We start from the raw sequence: 20,112 nt of genomic DNA, 5'->3' as shown, positions 1-20,112 counted from the left end.
TAAATCATCTTCATCACTAGATTAACTTTTATCAATTTTAAAGCAGAAAATTTGCCTTTATTCAAGGTCAAATTACTTTATCCACTAGTTGATAAAATGCGTTTTTACCCGCTGGTATTAAAGGACAAAACACGTGTTTCCGAGCTAGTGAGGGGAAAATATTTTACGCTCTTTATTTTTTTTAAAACTACCATTCTTTTTGGTATATATTTTTAGCACAGTGTTTTAGGTATTGCAGATAAAATGATATGAAATGAAAACTTATCGTGTGCTCTACAAGGTCTTAACTATCAGCTTAAGATATTAAAAAAAATCGTCTATTAGGATAATTATCTTCAGTCATTTTGCTAAATAGGTGAGCAGCTGCGTCCCTCACGCTTCAATGATTTTTTTCTTGGTTCCTGAAACAAGTAAAAAATAGATGATTAAAAAAATATGGTTTTATGGGGATCGCCTGACGGTTATAATCCCGATGAAATGGTGACCTCCTTCTTTGGAAGTCGCTTAGCAATAATAGTACATTGTGCAACAAGGGGAGGAAGTTGAATATTGAGCGATTTATAGACTCGAGTTAGTAATATTCATACTCCTCGAGTTACACACAATGTTTTTCATCACACTCGCAATGTAAAAAATATGTAAACAGTTAAGTACGGTACAAGAAATTTCATTATTCCCTTGGGAGAACGATTTTTCTATAACTCACGCGCGGCCTGCGTGCAATAGCACATTTAAAGTGCGGGTGTGAATGGTGTGATGAAAAACAAATAATATATCACCCGCAGTGTTATTTCTGACCTGCGTTTAAAATAATACATTACGATACAAGTGCGGAAAAAAGGAAGTTCGAAACGAGTGGCGATAAATTAAAACACAACCGAAGAGAGGGGGTGTTTTAAAATCGACACGAGTTACGAATTTCCTTTTCGCACGTTAATGTCCGTTTTCAGTACAATGTCCGAAGTTTCGACCTGACATTATCGCCGCCACTCGTTTCGAACCTTCCTTTTTTACGCACCTGTATCGTAATGTACTATTGCATTACGGCGGCGCACGGGCACCACAGTTAATAACGAAAACAATGATCATTCTCTAATTTTTTATTAGAAACTAGCTTTTGCCCGCGGTTTCGCTCGCGTTAGAAAGAGACAAAAAGCAGCCTATGTCACTCTCCATCCCTTCAACTATCTCCACCTAAAAAAAATCACGTCAATTCGTCGCTCCTTTTTGCCGTGAAAGACGGACAAAGAAACAGACACACACACTTTCCCATTTAAAATATTAGTATGGATGATTGGGAATATGGGATAGCCTTCCGGTTTGTAACCCCAAACAAATATGAACATTCTCATTGAAATAAAACTATGGAAACAGATTATATTGTTTATAATGAATTTTTGCGTAGCGTATAATGAACACTTTACAGCAGTCGTGGTCAGCGTGTGACCACGACTGCTGTAAAGTGTTCGAAACGTCGGGATGAATTGTAAATTCATTAGACGCGATATACGAGTAATCCGCTTCCATAGTTTTATTTCATGAGTAACTATCGCGGCAACCGAAGACAATATTAACATTTTTAAAGTCACCATTTTCCCAACGTTTCGGCCAGGTTGCACTGCGCTGCTGTCACGGAAGACTGACGTCCCAGCGAAGTGTCACTGGAGATGTTTTGTGGTGTTTACATCTTAAAATAACGTTAATTAATCGCGTTCGACCTGTATGTGATTTTAAATATGTGTACAAAACGCGAGAACTTAAAGTGTTATAATATTAACATTCTCATTGATTATTCGGGTAATAACAAAAAATAAATCGGCGCAGGGTTCTTACTGATTCGAGTAACCGAGTCGGCGTTTAAACTTAACCAATGTTTTGCATTACGGCGCGCGACGGCGTGCTCAGTTAGTATAAACAACGATCGTTCCTTATTTGTATTAGGGGTTATTATTAGCTATTAACTGCGTGTACTGTCCTACTAAATGAAACATAGGTAGATTTTGATAAATTCTTAAGAAAATGTGTAAGGTACAGCGGGGCAAATCGCGCCTGGAGGGCAAACGTAAGTGGTCTATTTTTTCCATGTTTTACAATGTTTGCATTATTAAATAAAGTGTCCACCGGTTATATATGGTAGGCGTGGATACATGTAGAACTCAACACCATAGCGTAATAATGGAAGAAATGGATCAGTTACAATTGCCCCAGTCGAGATTTTCCCCCATGTACCTTAGTCCTAGTTTATATTTTAGAAGACAATAATTATGTCTATAATTCGGTGCTGTAGCTATAAAAACTGTCATATTCATAGTTTGAATGCCTCAAATCAGTCTCATAATGAAATTAATGAAACTGTCCAGTAATTTAAACCCCATTAATAATCTAACAACATTCAACACCAACGAATTTAACGCAGTTTAAATAATCAAAATCCGAATCAAATGGTAATGACGGCGTTCGAACCGAGCGTTAACTGACGGTTCCACCGGGTGTGACGTCACGTCCGCTAACTGCAGTTTAACATGGCCCAGTTGCGGAACTAAGGCTGTGGCCTGTGATGTAGCGACAGAGAGAACGACCAAAGTTAAACTAAGTTTCACTGGCCGGAAAATTTTGTTTTGTACCTAGATTTACTTTTTTACCCATGTCGTGACGGGTTAAGAATTTCACCACCTCCTTTCTTCCCGTGGGTGTCGTAGAAGTCGACTGTGGGATATGGGTTAAATTGTGGCGTAGGCTCGCCAGGCTGGCAACCTGTCACTGCAATGTTACAATTTGGATTTCTTTCAACCCCTGCCAAAGTGGCACTGAAACTTAATTCATGTGCTCTGCCTACCCCTGCCTACCCGCGATGGGATACAGGCGTCTCTTATTAGTGGCATAGATGGGATATGATTAAATGTCCCAACATCTTAGTTTATACTAACATAGTTTTGAGTATTTCTGTAACTAAAACTATGACTGTTTGTCTGAAATAAATGATTTTTATTTTTATTTTTTTATTTTATTTTTATTTTTATGGGATACTGGCGTTATTATATGTATGATTACTATATGTATGTATTTACTTTTTTATCAAATTACTTTTCCCTACAGATTTTTATCAAACTCGTTTTTCCAAAGTTACTTAGTCTTCTGTGCTACAGTAGGATTGAGAGATCAGTATACGTTTTACAAAATGTTTAAATTGATCAAAAGTAGTTTAGTGATGGCATTAGGAAGTTCGTACACAATGAGGAGGCACACTGACATTTTATCCCGCCAGGCGGCGCCTGTGCAAGTGTCTAGGCATGTCACTGTCATTCATATGTGAGAGAGAGAAAACAAATACCATCTTCTCGCTCTCACGTATGAAATCCTCTGTGCCATGGACTAATAGGGTGGCGCCATCTGTCATAACCTTTGAGTGTGCCTCCTCATTACCCATGAACTTCTTCTTTTTTAACTAAAGAGTTGTGCTCTTGTCGGTGGAGCAATCTCCAACTCGTCCGGTCCTCTGCCAACTCCTTCACCTTCTGGTACGACACGACCTGAAACTTTTCTTTAATTTGGGTAATAGTTTTCTCCTAGGTCTTCCTATTCCCCTCTTTCCTTCTACTTTTCCTTCTACGATGTTTTTGAGGAACAGGTCGTGTCGTAGCAGATGTCCAACTAGTACGCCTCTTCTGTTTTCTATTGTCTTTAATATATTTCTTTTTTCTTTAATCCTATCTAGAACTCTACTACCCATGAACACAAGCGGCATTTTACCGCTACATATTAAATGTGGCCTTAGAAATGATGGCCGCTCGCGGTGGGACGTTTCAGAAGTTTAGCACGCGACTAAATACATTTAATGCCGTTATGCTGCGTTTTAAATCAAGTTATTGATTGACAAAACTTTATTTGAATATTTTGCACTATTGTTTGTAGAACTAATTTTACTTATGGTCATGGTTTTGGCAAATATTTCGTTTATTGTGTTATGTCGTTGTTTAATTTAGAAAGTGCAAAGTTGCCGTCATACTCATATTGGATAGCCAAGGTGCTCAAAAATAAGTTTAATGTTGTTACGATGAAAAATTTATTTGATAAGACCATTAAAACTTGCTCAAAACTAGCGACATTACTTATTTATAAGCGGAAGTCTTTTTTCAACTTGTCATATTAGACATTGACAACCACTTGTAAATTGTAACTTGTATCTTTGAGAAATGGACCCCATGACTACCATGATTTCCTCACCTCAAACTACATAGTTTCTCCCAGGTAATCTAGTAGGCAACGCAAAGGGCTAAGATCTGGCACTTGCCGCAGACCCATCGCCTTTCAGCAACGTTAGAACATCGTCGAAGAAACGCAGTCCTTACATCATACCTACTATATAGTTTCTCGTAGGGAAAGCGAAGGGCCAAAATCACGCGCTGGACGGTGACATCGCCTTTCAGCAACATCAAAACATCGCTGAGAAAGAGAAACGGACACTATTTAGCTAAAACAACATTATATACCTCAAACTATATAGTTTCTCCCGGGTAATCTCGTCGGTAACGCAAAGGGCCAAGCCCTCGCACTGGCAGCGGTGACGTCACCTCTCAGTAACGCCAGTACGTCGTCGAGGAAACGCAGCGAGCGGCACTCGGCGTCGAGCGCACGCGCCGCCGCCGCGCAACGACCGGCGCGCACGCATTGCGCCTGGAATGTGAAAATAAATTATGTTACTTTGAATTGCGATAGGTATAGCGGGGAAATGCCGCCAGCATCATTGCTATTACTACACCTGGCAGGTCGTCCTTTTTGCAGTATTTGCAAGTGCGATTGGGACGGACCGATATGATAAAGTTTATCCAACTAGTGTGCTACGCCCTCTCGAATAATATCAAATTATGTTAGGGTCTCCCTAAAAATATGGGATTTGGATTTCGCTGACCAAATATCGCTTGTTAGTATGGAAATGCGTACGGTTGCGTTCAGCGACGACGACGCGTTTTAGGCGTCTTCATACTAACGGGCATTTTCAGAATTTAGGTCCCCCAATTAACAAAAATTAACTCACTGTCAGTTTTGTGACGACAATTGAGCATAAAATCTGTCTAAAAATTTACTTTTTTCACATTCTCAATGTAGATTATCGCTTAAAGTTTATGTAATGAACACAAAATAGTACATTACGATACAAGTGCGTAAAAAGGAAGTTCGAAACGAGTGGCGTTAAATTAAAACACGACCGAAGGGAGTGTTTTCAAATCGACACGAGTTACGAATTTCCTTTTCGCACGTGTATCGTACGACGTTTTTCAGTAGAGATGAGCCTCCGAAGTTTCGACCTGGCATATAATGAACCACTTCTCGAACTAGTGCGTAAAAAAGCGACCATCTGTACTGAAAACATTATTTTTATCGAAATTTCATGCTTAATTATCGTCACAAAACTGACAGTGAATTATTTTTTTGTTAACAACTTACGCTAATTGGGGGGTCCCAAATTCTGAAAATTTTTTGATCGGTTAGAGTCAATTCCGCGTCGATAGATTTGGATAAACCTTTTTTCTATAGGTGCTTACGCTGTCTGTTTTCTAAACGATCTCTGCTCTGGCCAAGCAAAGTTAAAACATTTAACATTTTTAACACTAATACTGAACGGTGGTGATGCAAACAGCAACTGGTGCGTGAACCTGTTACCGGTTATTACCTGAATAATTACTAGTTCACTTAAATACCCGGTAATATGGATATTTATGAGCGTTTCACATGATGTGTGTTGTCATGCGACGACCGGTCTGGCTTAGTGCGTAGTGATCCTGCCTGTTAAACCGCGGTCCTGGTGCCGTATCCGAATGGCATTTCTGCGACGCGAAATGAAAACGAAACGCCGCGAAAGGTAGTCTGGCTCTGTCGCGTCAATACGCAAGAGCGATAGAGATCGATATCTACGAGATCTACCAGTCGACTTCCTCACACAGTCAGACCATCTCTTGCGAACTACATTGCATCTCTTGCATGAACTAGCATGCAAGTATTTTGTACATGGCTGGCATACCAGTTGTGCAAGCTACGGGCATGTGTATCGCAGGCCTTAGCGGTACAGCGAGTAAATGCTGCCAGCGCCAACGGCACCATGCTGCAGAATATATTTTATTATAGCTATTGATGATTTATAACGTACCTATCAATGTTTAACAAGCGAAGCTGTTACGTCGGATTGTTTTATAAATTAGACACTACTTACATGAAATACCTACTAAATAAGGAAAAACAAATAACTGTAACGGGGATAAATAATTTATATTTATTAAATAGGGTCGACAAATTATGAAACTTTTTGTTATAAAATTGCTGGAATTAAAAATAAGATTTTAAATAAATGGCCTGTAAAGAGGTAAAGAGTATGGTCATGTTTTTTAAACATGTTATATGACATTATGGGCAAATGCGAGCTGGCTATAAATATACCCAAAATACCTGATTGACTGTGGAGTGCATTGCCGTCTTTTAAGATGGGAGTACAGTCCGGAAATGCTACTATTTTGTTTTAGCTAAAATGTGAATGTTACATTGTTAAAAATTTAAGCAATCAAATAGCTAAGAATTATTTATTATTTGCCATACCTAAAGGCCAGTTGCATCAACCACATTTGACAAACACATCGTTGTCACGCAGCAGACGTCTATGGAACTTCCCATTCCCTTTCCCATTAGACTTTTTTTTTGTATTTGTACTTTTATTTAGTGTAGTTCTTGGTTGTAATTCGACATTTAGAGACCTTCTACATCTCTAATTAATTGTAGTAAAGTTATACTTTAGTTAGAATTTAGAATTAGTATAGTATCAATTGTAATTTCAATTCAATTTTAAATACTTTCTAAATATGTACCTACATGTGACGTGTAAAAGTGCCCCTGTGGCCTATTTGCTGAATAAATTATTTTGATTTTTGATTTGATACAATAAAATTTTACGAACGCTTTAACGGTGACAGACGGTTTGATGCAAACCGGCCCTAAGACTTTCAAAATGTTAACTATTACCAAAAACGATATATACTGGGACAGACAATGCCCATACAAAAAAGCGTACCCAATACCCAATACCCATGAATTGTATGGGCCTTTTAGGCTTAAAATTAGATGGCGCTATTTCGCAGTCGGGAAGTGACCAAGATCATATTTTCCCCAAATATTTTTTATAAGAACAAATGACATGCTTGAACATATACATACAATCACGCCTGTTTCCCATAAAGGGGTAGGCAGAGCACATGAAACTGCTAAAGTTACAGTGCCACTCTTGGCAAATAAGGGGTTGAAAGAAAACGAAACTGTGACATTGCAGTGACAGGTTGCCAGCCTCTCGCCTACGCCACAATTTACCCCATATCCCACAGTCGCCTTCTACGACACCCACGGGAAGAAAGGGGGTGGTGAAATTCTTAACCCGTCACCACACGGGCATGCTTCTTTATTTCAATATCATGATATCACGTCAATACCTACACATTTTGAAAAAAAAAAAATGTAGCTATCATCGGTGTGCAATAAGGGATCATCCATAAATTACGTCATACGTTAAGGCGGAGGGAGGGGGTCGACGAAGTGTGACAATGTGTGACAAGGGGGAGGGAGGGGTCCTAAATTTCGTGACGTCACATTTCAAAATCTATCATAATCTAAGGGTTAAAACAGGAACTATAAACTTTCTTTATGAAAACCTCATAAACATATATACCTATACAAATACAGAATGATCGGTAACCGGATGAAAAGCCAAAAGTAGGCGATAGTCTAGGCCATTTAGAACATTCTTATGTCTTGGACAAAATTTGATTCGTCGTTTAGGGTTTTTTTTAAACTTCTCGGTGAAAACTCCAAAATTTCAGACTAAATTGATAAGCGTACTCTTGTTACTGTAGATAGTTGTTTTGGTTTTATTTCGTATTGTAAAATGTCTATCGTATACCATAAAATAAATTAGTCTAAAGAAAAATTAATTAGTCTAAAGAAAATTAAACTACAGCAATTTGAAAATTGAATAACATAAAAAAATATTTGAGCGATTACTTAGGTCGAAAAAAAAAATAAAATTTGTCTAAGCCATGTATAGCTAAAAATGTTGTAAATGGCCTAGAATATCACCTATTCTCGACTTTGCATCTGGTTATAAATATAAGATACCAATAGTTTTGTCGACCGATTCAGAATGTGGAATCTTGAGCGTTGCGGGGGTTTCAAGGCACGTAGGTTAAATAAATTTGTCACTCACACACCAACACGTGGAAAATATTAACTGCAAAACATCAAACAATGTAGTTTGATTCATATTTTTTTTAACAATTAAGTGTCAAAATCATCATTTAAACGTTTATTCTATCAGCCACAGCTAGTTGTGGACATCAAGTTAAAATTTCTATGAAATTACTTTGCACTCTTGTAGATAAAAATGAAACTTTGTTTGAAGTATCAAGAGAGCCTTTACCCGTTGGTGGAGTGAAGAATAATTTAAGTACATAAATGGAAATAAGGTTGATTTCTACCCGCTGTTTTCATTCAATAATTTGTACGTGTAAATTTGCAAAATATGTGACGTCACACTAGGGAGGGGGGAGTCTAACAAATGTGACCAGCTGACAAGGAGGGGGGGAGGGGTCAAAAATCACGATTTTTAGTGTGACGTAATTTATGGATGATCCCTAAGTGGCGCTAAAAAAATTGAGGTACGATTCTAAGTATGAAGATTGCAAATCCTATAAGTCATCCTTGATATTATTATGCAATTGTTTTTTTTTTTATTCATTCAAACCAGAATGTTAAGAAACAAACAGACCAATTAAAGATATCAATTATTGTAATATGCAAATGCATATCGACGTCAATGAACTGTTATCAGCGCTTATCGGCTGCACTGATAACGTTGATGGTCGCGGATATGAACTGTACTTTGATTTGATTGTTTTTTGACAGCTCATTTCTTCGATATTTTTATAGCAAAATTGCTTAAAGAATCACAAAAAAATTATGTATGTTTGGAACCGAGGGCCGATTTTTGAATTCTGTATGCCTGGGGGCCGATTTTTGAGTCTCACTGTCACTAAAATACCGGTTGAAAACGGTGAATTGCCTATTATTTTCAGTGACAATTTTCTGAATTCGAACGCCGTGAGACTAAAAAATCGGCCCCCTGACGCCATAATTTGAAAATCAGTGTAAAATGGTAATTTGATAATTTTCTTTACACCTTTCGTTGATTTTTGGCTAGATGGCGCTAATATTAATATTTGACAATTTTAACACACATCAAGTTAGATGTGTGTGTAGATGTGTGTGTGGGTGTCGTAGAAGGCGTCTATGAGATATGGGTTAAATTGTGGCGTAGGCGGGAGGCTGGCAACCTGTCACTGCAATGTCACAGTTTCGTTTTCTTTCAACCTTATTTGCCAAGAGTGGCACTGTAACTTTAGCAGTTTCATGTGCTCTGCCTACCCCTTTATGGGAAACAGGCGTGATTGTATGTATGTATGTATCAAGTTAAGATATGGGCCAAATTGTCAAAACTGAGGTTCAAAAGTATTAATCCTGTGTCGAGAAATGGCAGTCTATGCACTGTGACTAGGTATATTATACATATTTTACTTTGACAGTAATTCTCTATATCGATCGTCTTTGGTAATTGGTAAGGCATTTTATTTTTATTCTTATTTTAATCAGCACCTGAGAGTTTTGAGATAGTATAAGGATTCCCTACAAAATGACATTTTAAGTACCTATTTCAGTAGAAGTACAAAAAAACTGAATTAGACTTGTATAGCGTTACCTTTTGTACATACATACATACATACATACATACTATCACGCCTGTATCCCATGAAGGGGTAAGCAGAGCACATGAGACTACTCAAGTTTCAGTGCCACTCTTGGCAAAAAGGGGTTGAAATAAATCGAAAATGTGACATTGCAGTCACAGGTTGCCAGCCTAGAGCCTACGTCACTATTTAACCCATATCCCACAGTCGCCTTCTACGACACCCACGGGAAGAAAGGGGGTGGTGAAATTCTTAACCCGTCACCACACGGGGTACCTTTTGTATTTACTAAGAAATGAAGAAATTAGAAATTGTGCCTAGCAAAACATGTCGGCGATGTAAAGTATTTAACTAGTAGAAACCGCGATCGCTTTGAACTATTCTGCAGAATGGGAATGTGTGTAAAAAGTAGTTTAATTACAACACTGGCTAGTAAAACACTCACTATCTCGACTATTCCTATCAATTTGGGTGCATTGGGGTAATTTTGAAGTCACATAAAAATAAACATTATTTCCATCATCAAGATTCCCCTTTCGAAATTACCCGAGAAAATTATCCCAATGACCTATTTCACCACAGTTACATTAACAATTCTTTGTCTATGTCTGGGTTGATAAGTAACATTGTTACTCAGCGTCAATTCCTTGTTGGACAGGCAATCAACAGCGAAGTGTCACTGTCGGGCAACAATTGTCACTGTTGTGGAATAGGCCACTGGTGACAATACAGATCATATAGACGCCATTAGGTATAGTAAAAGGTAAAGATATGTAATAAAATAGAGCAATAGAAAGAGTAGTAACCACGATACTCTAGTACTTGAACGATTGCTAAGTAGGGGAGACTGGGACTACTTGACTATGGGGTATGGGGGTAGGTTGACTAACTATTAAAATATTGATCCAAAAATCAAACTTGAGCCAACCAGTGATAAAATATGAGGTACAACCTACGAGAGGCTCACCGTTGACTGAGTGGGGGGAGGTGACGGATTTTGGTACCTCACTGGTTGGCTGAATTTTGATTTTTGTCTCAACTTTTTAATAGTTAGTCAACCTACCCTTATAGTCAACTAGCCCCGGTCTCCCCTACTTGTCCGTGTGGATAAGGTGTGCCTTTGAAAGAAACGGTCGAATCAAGCATGACTTTAGTCACTAAATAGGAAACGATTCTGATTGACACTATTATTGTCACTAAAACTCACTGTTAATTACATATGCGTGCTAAATATCATTTATCACATCAAGGAAAAGAATAGTGACAAGTGAAATTAGTAGCTCACCGGTGAACAAGTTATTGATTTTGAAAGAGATACCTCCTTAATTTGAATATCCTTCCGCCTTAGACATATTTCCTACCTACCTGCCAGCGTATTATGCTTGCAATTTTATCACTTGTCTATGTGGATATAGTATCCGTCACGCTTTGGCAAATATGTCAGAGTGAGAGCACAGTATAATAAAGAGTACTGTCTTACAGTATGGCCACTCCCGCTCCCCGCTGAAAGTGCCGCCCACGATGTCTTATCCACGTGGATAAGTGATAAAATTGGAAGCATAATACGCCGGCTGACATGCATAGTGCAGATAAAAAGCAAAGGCAACTGCGATACCCTCAACCCACTACGCTAATTTGCCTCGAGCTCTGACAGTTTAAAGCATTTGGTATCATATACCAGCAGAAGGGCATTTTAAACAAAAAAGTAAAGTGCGACTCGAGACAGCAGACTTGTGACCAACAAAGCCAATGGTCGTGATCATGTACGAACGCGTCAGAGGTCGCGGCGGCACACGCGTTGGGCCAGCACCTGCATGTCCTGGTGGATGCCCTGCAGCTCCTTGTGCAGCCCCCTGGATTCTTCCAGCAGCGCGTCCAACCTCCGCGCAGCCAGCGTCAAACTGTCCTCACTCTCACTATCACTGTCTTCTTCCACTGACAATGCGAGCTTCCCTAACCTCTCCCGTTCCACTGCATCCTTTAAACCACCACCACGCTTAATAAACTCCAAGTATAAGTCCTTCTTTTCACTAGTCTCATCTTCAGCGTCACGCAACTCATCAGCTAACGACCGACCCTTCTTCTGCGGAGGTTTTTCCTCCGGTTCTGGAGTCGTAGGCTCAGGTGTGTACGGTTCTTTAGCAGATCGATGGAGCGGTTCCGGTGAATCTGCTGAGAATCCATAAGGACTTGGAGATAGAAGCGCTCTTTGTAGGAATCTTCTAGTGTCTTCGTCGAGAGGTCGGGTCAAGCCTCTTCTTGATACTGGTCGGACTATGGCTTCCAAGCTGTCGCGTCCAGGGTCATCAGGTCGCAGGAGCTCCAGTATTCTGGCTCGTGGTGGGGAGATGGAGGAAGATACATCGAATTTAGCGACGAGCTTTCCTTTTTCTGGTGACGTGTGGATGTCTCCGGTGGGAGTGTAGGCACGGAGGTTTTCGTTGAGCATTCTGTAGTTCTTGTGTTTGACGTTGCCCTCGGGGGGCAGGGCGAGGGCGGGGCAGTCTGCGGCGTCGGGCTCCGCGATCTCGATGAGAGCGGGCGCGGGCGAGACTGCGCGCGCGCTCATGTCGCCCGCTGTCGCTTCACTGGCGCGTGCGCTCACCGATATTGAATAATTAATAATTACATGCGTTAAGGAGTGCAACGCCGCGCGGCCGGGTGCATACTGCGTGCTGTGACCGACGCGCGCACTAATTCAATTTGCTTCTATTTACAGACTTATAAAATCACGCACCGACTTTAAACCACCATTTTAAATAGATTTTACGATTTAAAAAGATACTATTTTTGGACCGGAAATGTTTTGATAGGCGTATTAAAGCGAATTTAAAGCAGAAACAACACTTAAGTATCAAAGCGTGTTTCTTATTGATTTGACCTTAATGATATGAACGAGGACGGACAGACTGGACGGCGATAATATAAGCTGTTTATTTACATAGAAATGTGTACAAAGATAAGACAATGCACTTAATGATCGTCTCATTTAGTAATTAATGTCACTTGTTTGAGACAATTAGACAAATGATACAATTTCAAAATGGAATATCATTTAGAGAATTCTAAGAATATCATCATCTTCAAGGTGTAACACAAATTTCTGTCAAATCTTTGCTTGATGGGAACAGGAATAAGTTTTTGCAAAAAAAATCAAAAGGCACCGGAATCCGAGAAGATAAAAGAACTTCTCAATGCCATCCTTCGCTAACGCGTAAGTAGTTCACGTACAATGTACATACTAGGTATAGGTACAATACAATACAATACAATACAATACAATACAAATATTCTTTATTGTTCACCAATATAACAAGATTACATCACATAACTTTAATTAACTATGGTAGACAACAGGCGGTCTTATCGCTAAAGAGCTAGGTACATAATTACCGACACTTAATTCCAGTGTTCCTGCTAGAAGTGTGAATTCGCCTCCGAGATTTTCACAAACACCGATGCATTGATCAGGATTCGAACCCATACATCCTTAACCCCCGAACCAGTCCAAATAAACCAACATATACAAGTATTCAAAACATATCCACAGATCCATATCAAAATCTAACATTCACACGCTACCCTCAATGAATTCCGGGCAGTGAAACACTGAATAACCCCCATCATTAATACCGGAGCGGACAAACTGCTCACAAATACCTAAACACGCCTCTATCGCAGTCAACCTATTAAATATTGATGCGGACAAAGTGCCAAAAATATATATACACGAAATTTATTGCTTACGCGTTAAGGTTGTGGATTCTGGATACATATTTTAGGGCCATTTTTTTAAAGTTGTCCACCCCACTTGTTTTTGGATTTGGAAATTTTGATCTGCACGGGAATCATGGTCGCGCGATAAATGATAAAACATCTGGCCGTCCCTATCGCACTTACTAATAGTGCGATAGGGACGGCCTGATATTTTATCGTCTATCGCGCGACCATGCTTCCCGTGCTGGTTTCCACTCAGACTCGCCAGATCTTTCCATCCTAATGGGAGAAAAAAGTGTCCCAAGTTCTTTTTCTCATTCCGTTACCATTTCTTAATACATTTTGTATGGTGGTAACGAATGGCAGGTTTGAAAAATGTATGGAAGTCTTGGAACATTTTTTTCTCCTATTAGGATTGATAGACCTCGCGACTCTGAGTATGAATCTCTTAAAAAATACCCAAGTTACAAAAAAAGTGGGGTGGACAGCTTTGAAAAAAATGGCCGAATTCTTCCGCATCTATATTTTAATATCTTGGCTGTAATAGAGGCGTGTTCCGATGTTTGTGAGCAGTTTGTCCGTTCCCATATATCTGATGGCAACTGCATACTCTCTCATAGTAAAGTAGACTTAGATAAAAACCCATAAAGTTCAATTTAGTTTAAAAAAAAAGAAATTACAAGATAGGCGCATCTATGTGATTGATAAGAACCGTAACATAAAGGCAGGGATTTCAAATTACTTTGGCAAGAATGTGGTTAAATTTTTTGCAACATAATTAATTTTTAGTCATATCTCAAGGCAATAAGATTCAATTTCGCTTGTTTTTATGTGAGTAGAAATCGTAACGATTGGTTGAAAGAATGCGGACGGTGAATTGGGAATTTTCACTAGTTTTGACACAAATAGAGTAGACACTAGAACTGAGTGATGATAGTCTGTGATTTGCATCTAGTCTATTATCAAAAAAATATTTGTATTTTGTATAACTCCGTATAGATAGATAAATTCTAAAAAAACGTACCTCGAAACCATCAAGAATAAAGTTGTGCTATGAGGTCGCACTTGGACTGCACGTGGACTGCACATTTTACGTTGCTTTGACAGTAATTGTCTATAATACTCGATCCTCTTTGAAAAGAATAGAATAGAATAAACTTTATTCGTGAACACAGGCAAGACAAAATACACATAATAACAACAAGACAGAAAGGAATGAAGTGCCATGAAATAGGATTATCAAAAATATAATAGGGATGACGGATGACGACTACATAAAAAATGGGCTTCTGTTTAAGTTAGATCGTCCAAAAATACTGAACACATATTTTTCTACATACATACAATCACGCCTATATTCCAAAAAGGGGTTACATCAAAAATATAATAGGGATGACGGATGACGACTACATAAAAAAATGGGCTTCCGTTTAGTCCGTCAGTTAGATCGTCCAAAAATACTGAACACATTTTTTTCGCTTTTTCTAATTAATGAAAAAATACAAAGATATACCTCTAGAGCATGAAACTTCCGGAGTGGGGACTTGTGACGTCACTTCTAAGTAAAAATTGTACCTAGGCGTGACGTCACGCGAAACTTCAACGCACTGTACCATCGTCATTTTTCGTTTTCGAGAAAAAAAATACGTGTCTAAAATTCTGACGGACTATTTAATTAGTTTTTTTTAGTCGTCTCGCATATTACCTAACTACAGTTTTTTTTTGTTTTAGGGATATCCATTACAGATCAGCTATTCTCAAAAAGTTAGTACATTTAGATAACTTTCGGATACCTGTGTGTACTCTTGGCTACAGGATCAGCCGGCTAGCCGAAATAACAATCGTTAACGAGCGAGCGAAACGCAATATGACTCTGTCACGCTAATACGGAAGAGCGATAGAGATAGCCAGCTACAATAACTAATATTATATACAGGGTGTAACAAAAATGGTGGTGATTCAGTATCGTATTCTCATCAGGAAAAAGTAGGATAAAAATTTTTTTTCGCAAAAATTTTTTTTATCTTTGTATGGAGGTTCGACCGATTCGCGCGGCCCGGCTCATACAAAGCCCCGGCCTCAAAGGCCCGGCTCTTCTACTTTTTCCTGATAAGAATACGACACTGAGTACGCCCTTAAACGGATCACCACCATTTTTGTTACACTCTGTATCGTGAGCGTTTGTGCATTTGGCTACGCACCTTAGTGTTTTATTTATTATGTAGAGATAGCAAGGTTGTTTGTAGAAACTGGCGAACAGAAATGGGCATAATTGTTAGGTTGTAAGTTATCGCCTGTAAAGTGGCCATTAGGGGAGAGGATTTCCACTAACATTTGTTATTCAGCTTCACAGATCATTTACTAAGTAGATGTAGCATAAGAGAATTTAAAATCTCTGAAATTGGTCATGTCCTTACTTACGTCATAGAAATTCGTAGAGTCAGGGTATGAAGCCAAATACACAAATCTTTCTCTTCTGACGGCGCGACAGAGCCAGACTGCGTTTCGATCGGCGTCTAACGTCAACAATTGTCATTTCGCTTATACCGGCAAAACTCACAATAGAAGGGTCTTATACACGTTAAACAGTCGTGAGGCATATTCAAATAATGAATGAATCTACGGTTGTACTCACGTTATTATATCGCTATTGCTGCGACATGTTTCAGGCCAATTTGGAGGCCCCTCTTCAGGCATATAGGATTTCACGCGGCGGCTAAATATGCCTGAAGAGGGGCCTCCAAATTGGCCCGAAACATGTCGCAGCAATAGCGATACAATAACGTGAGTACAACCGTAGATTCATTAATTAATAGAAAGGTGTTTCTTTATGTCTACCATCATCCTCCTCCTTGCGTTATTCCAGCATTTTCCACGGCTCATGGGAGCCTGGGGTTCGCTTCCACAACTAATCCCAAGATTTGGCGTAGGCACTAGTTTTTACGAAAGCGACTGCCATCTGACCTTCCAACCCGAAGGGTAACTAGGCCTTATTGGAATTAGTCCGGTTTCCTCACAATGTTTTCCTTCACCGAAAAGCGACTGGCAAATATCAAATGACATTTCGCACATAAATTCCGAAAAACTCATTGGTGCGATCCAGCCGGCGTATTATGATTCCAATTTTATCATTTATCCACGTGGATAAAGCATCCGTCACGCTTTGGCAAGTATGTCAGTGTGAGAGTGACAGTTGTCTTATCCACGTGGACAAGTGATAAAATTGGAAGCATGATACGCCGGCTTGGGACGAACCCGCGACCTCTTTACGTCTACTAACTAGATCATTTCTACTAATAACCAGCAGTCGGAGTCTACTGGAAGTAATCTGCGTTCAGCTCGAATATTTCCAGTCTGCTAATCGCGCGTTTCCGCGCGAGTGAAACCGTCGCTCAACGCACGCTTCCGACGCTCAGCGATCACTTTGATGTAAATATTATTACATTACCTATGATGTGTCGTAGCGGGGTTCGGGGATAAACGCATAATATCACTTAACCACAGTATAATAAAGAGTACTATCGTACAGTATGGCCACTCCCGCTCCCCGTTGAAAGTGCCGCCCACCCCCTGTCGGTTACCTCACAGTTACAAAAACTCGACTTGTCAATCTCACTCATACAAGTGGTAGCGTGTTCACCTACGGGCCTATGTTAGACATTAGCTAGCTTTTAAGTTTAGTCTTAGTTTCTTATATAATTATGTAAATATGTTCATGTAAATAAAGAGTTTTTAATAGTAGGTAACTATTTACTTTGGCTCAGTGATCCAAAGTGAATCTTGGCCTCCGACACATATGTCATATATAGGTGTACCATAGATCAAGCATACGTATCTACTTAGCGTGTCAAATTAACTCAGTACAATCTACTGAGTTGTCCGTTTTTATTCGCAGCTTGCAGCTTTCGGTCGTCAATTTTTGAAAGTTGCATAAAAAATTTGGCAGACAATTCTGCTCCTATTGAGCAGCAAAGTATGAACTTGGAATTGGTTCCAGTCATAACCAATGATTTAAACTAGCTTTTAAGACAAAAGATTCTGTCTCTGGCAATCTAGACTTAAGTAAATATAAGGAAAAAAACTGTAAGCAAGGGAAGTATATCCACCTGGTGCATCAAAATATTCAATGTATTAGAGGTAAAGATTTACAAATTGAACTTTTTATGAAGGATTTTTATATAGATATTTTATGTATTACTGAACACTGGTTAAAAAATAATGAATTAATGCCTCAATTTATTAATCACCAGGTAGGAAGTTCGTTCACCAGGCATAGTTCCATACATGGTGGGTCGTTAATTATAATAAATAATCAGTTAAAATTTAAGGAACGCAAGGATATTGTGTCCATGTCTGTTGAACGGACTATAGAACTAAGTGCAGTAGAATTGGAGCAATTTATTGTTGTGTGCGTGTATAGGCCGCCATTAAGTAATTTTGAATTATTTGAAAGCATAATGGAATCTGTGCTACTGAAAATATCGCCTTCCAGCAAGAAATTACTTATTTGCGGCGACTTTAATGTAAATATTTTAGAAAATTCGACATTAAGTTGTAGGCTGTTGAATTTTTTCAAATCATGTAATCTGAACCACATTTTTATGGAGCCTACTAGAGTGACTGCTACTAGTGCAACCTGTATAGATAATATTTTCACAGATATTTTTCCTATTACAAAAAATGTAATCAGCAATTTAGAGTCCGACCATTTAGGTCAATTAATGGTATTTGAAGCTGCTAGGAAAAATACCTTGAAAAAACAGATAACTTTTGTACCAGTAACCTCGGACCGCGTGGAAAGAATGAAACAGAGTTTAGTTCAGGCGCTACCCGTTCTGTCTCCAAACATGAGTCCTAATGATATGTATAATTCATTCTTTCACACATATATGGAAAATTATAATACGATATTTACAACAAAAACGGTCACGGTTAGTGATGCATCAGTTTTTAGTGAGTGGGCAACTGCAGAGTTACATCAACGAAGACGTGCATTGTATGCCTTGTATGAGGAACGGCGGTTTAATACGAGTGATGAATTTAAAGAACATGTCAAACAATTTTCGAAACAGTTTAAATTAGATTGTCATACCGCTAAACGTAATTATTTAAGCAAGAAAATTAAAAGTAGTTCCGATATAATTAAAGCAACGTGGAAAGTAATTAACGTGGAGACTGGTCGATCAAAGCAAAGAACAAATGAACTGAAATTAAAAATTGATGGCAAAATTGTAGATTCCAATTTAGAAGTAGCAACAGAATTTGAAAAGTTCTTCACTGATATACCAGTTTCCACAACTAGGCACTTAAATTCATCACCTGCATCTGCCGTTACATTGTTAGAAGATAATGTCACAGAATGTAGTAGAGACCTTGTATTTGAACATGTTAGTACCTCAGATATAATTAAGGCATTTCAATCAATTAATGTTAAAAAAACTTGTGACCTTTGGGGAGTCTCTGTCCATGGTGTTAAATCTTTAATAGAAATTGTAGCGCCTGACTTGGTAGTTATCTTTAATAACAGTGTTGATTGTGGTGAGTTTCCTGATCTTATGAAACACAGTAAAGTCATTCCATTATTTAAATCTGGTAGCACATCCGACCCCACTAATTTTAGACCGATATCAGTGTTACCGACATTCAGCAAAATTTTTGAAAAGTTAGTGTTATTTCAGCTATTGCAACATTTTAACATCAATAATCTAATGCACAATAAACAATTTGGTTTTACACGGGGTCGCTCAACAACCGACGCTGGTGTTGAGCTAATCAAACAGATTTTCGATGCCTGGGAGGAGTCACAGGATGCCTTGGGTATCTTCTGTGATTTATCTAAGGCTTTCGATTGCGTCTGTCATGAAACACTGATCAGGAAATTGCACTACTATGGAGTGAGAGGATCGGCACTGAATTTAGTCAAATCTTACTTACACGATAGAATACAAAGGGTCGACGTGAATGGACAGCGCTCACCGGGGTCACTAGTCTCTATGGGTGTACCGCAGGGATCAATATTGGGGCCTTTCCTGTTCCTTATCTACATTAATGACCTGCCATATCTTGTAAAGACCCACCATGATATAGTATTGTTTGCAGATGATACTTCCCTTATTTTCAAAGTCAAACGTCAGCAACAAACTTGTGAAAATGTAAACAATGCTATTTCCGAAGTAGTTAATTGGTTTAGTGTTAATAACTTATTGTTAAATGAGAAAAAGACTAAATGTATTAAGTTTGTAACGAGTAATGCTAAAAATGAACAAGCAAGTGTCGTTGTGAAGGATGAGGAATTGGAACTGGTAGATAGTACAGTTTTTCTTGGCATAACTTTAGATTCTAAACTTCAGTGGGGTCCCCATATTGCTACCCTCTCGAATAGACTGAGCTCTGCAGCATTTGCAGTGAGCAAGATCCGTCAGTTAACAGACGTGGAAACAGCTCGATTAGTTTATTTTAGTTACTTTCACAGCATTATGTCATATGGTATTTTACTATGGGGCAGTGCTTCAGAGATAAATACCATATTTGTTCTGCAGAAGAGGGCTATTCGAGCAATATACAAAATGAACCATAGAGACTCACTTAGAGATAAGTTTAAGGACATTAATATAATGAC

At 38.8% G+C, this 20,112-nt stretch overlaps 1 protein-coding gene across 2 annotated transcripts; it reads right to left on the bottom strand.

Annotated features, from left to right (window-relative positions):
- Positions 1 to 208: 208 nt before the first annotated feature.
- Positions 209 to 12,602, bottom strand: LOC125227363. 2 transcript variants are annotated; one of them, XM_048131662.1, is made up of 3 exons: positions 11,587 to 12,593; positions 4,491 to 4,674; positions 209 to 401 (listed from the first exon to the last, which is right to left on the bottom strand). In XM_048131662.1, the coding sequence occupies exons 1-2, from the start codon at positions 12,343 to 12,345 to the stop codon at positions 4,492 to 4,494; spliced, it is 942 nt and encodes a 313-aa protein (XP_047987619.1). In that variant the 5' UTR covers positions 12,346 to 12,593; the 3' UTR covers positions 209 to 401; position 4,491. The 2 variants fall into 2 exon arrangements, with proteins under 2 accessions (XP_047987619.1, XP_047987620.1); XM_048131663.1 differs by lacking the exon at positions 209 to 401 and having other exon boundaries at positions 4,543 to 4,674; positions 11,548 to 12,602.
- Positions 12,603 to 20,112: the final 7,510 nt, after the last annotated feature.

The sequence above is a fragment of the Leguminivora glycinivorella genome, chromosome 6 (genome assembly GCF_023078275.1).
Source record: "Leguminivora glycinivorella isolate SPB_JAAS2020 chromosome 6, LegGlyc_1.1, whole genome shotgun sequence".
NCBI lineage: Eukaryota > Metazoa > Arthropoda > Insecta > Lepidoptera > Tortricidae > Leguminivora > Leguminivora glycinivorella.
Note: the sequence above shows the minus strand (reverse complement) of the source record. Positions and strands in the feature narration are given on the sequence as shown.

Coding starts and splice junctions, on each gene's coding strand:
- LOC125227363 (XM_048131662.1), bottom strand. CDS start 12,345: ATGAGCGCGCGCGCAGTCTCGCCCGCGCCCGCTCTCATCGAGATCGCG. Junction 4,675..11,586: donor GCATCCACCAGGACATGCAG/GTGCTGGCCCAA, acceptor TTCACATTCCAG/GCGCAATGCGTGCGCGCCGG.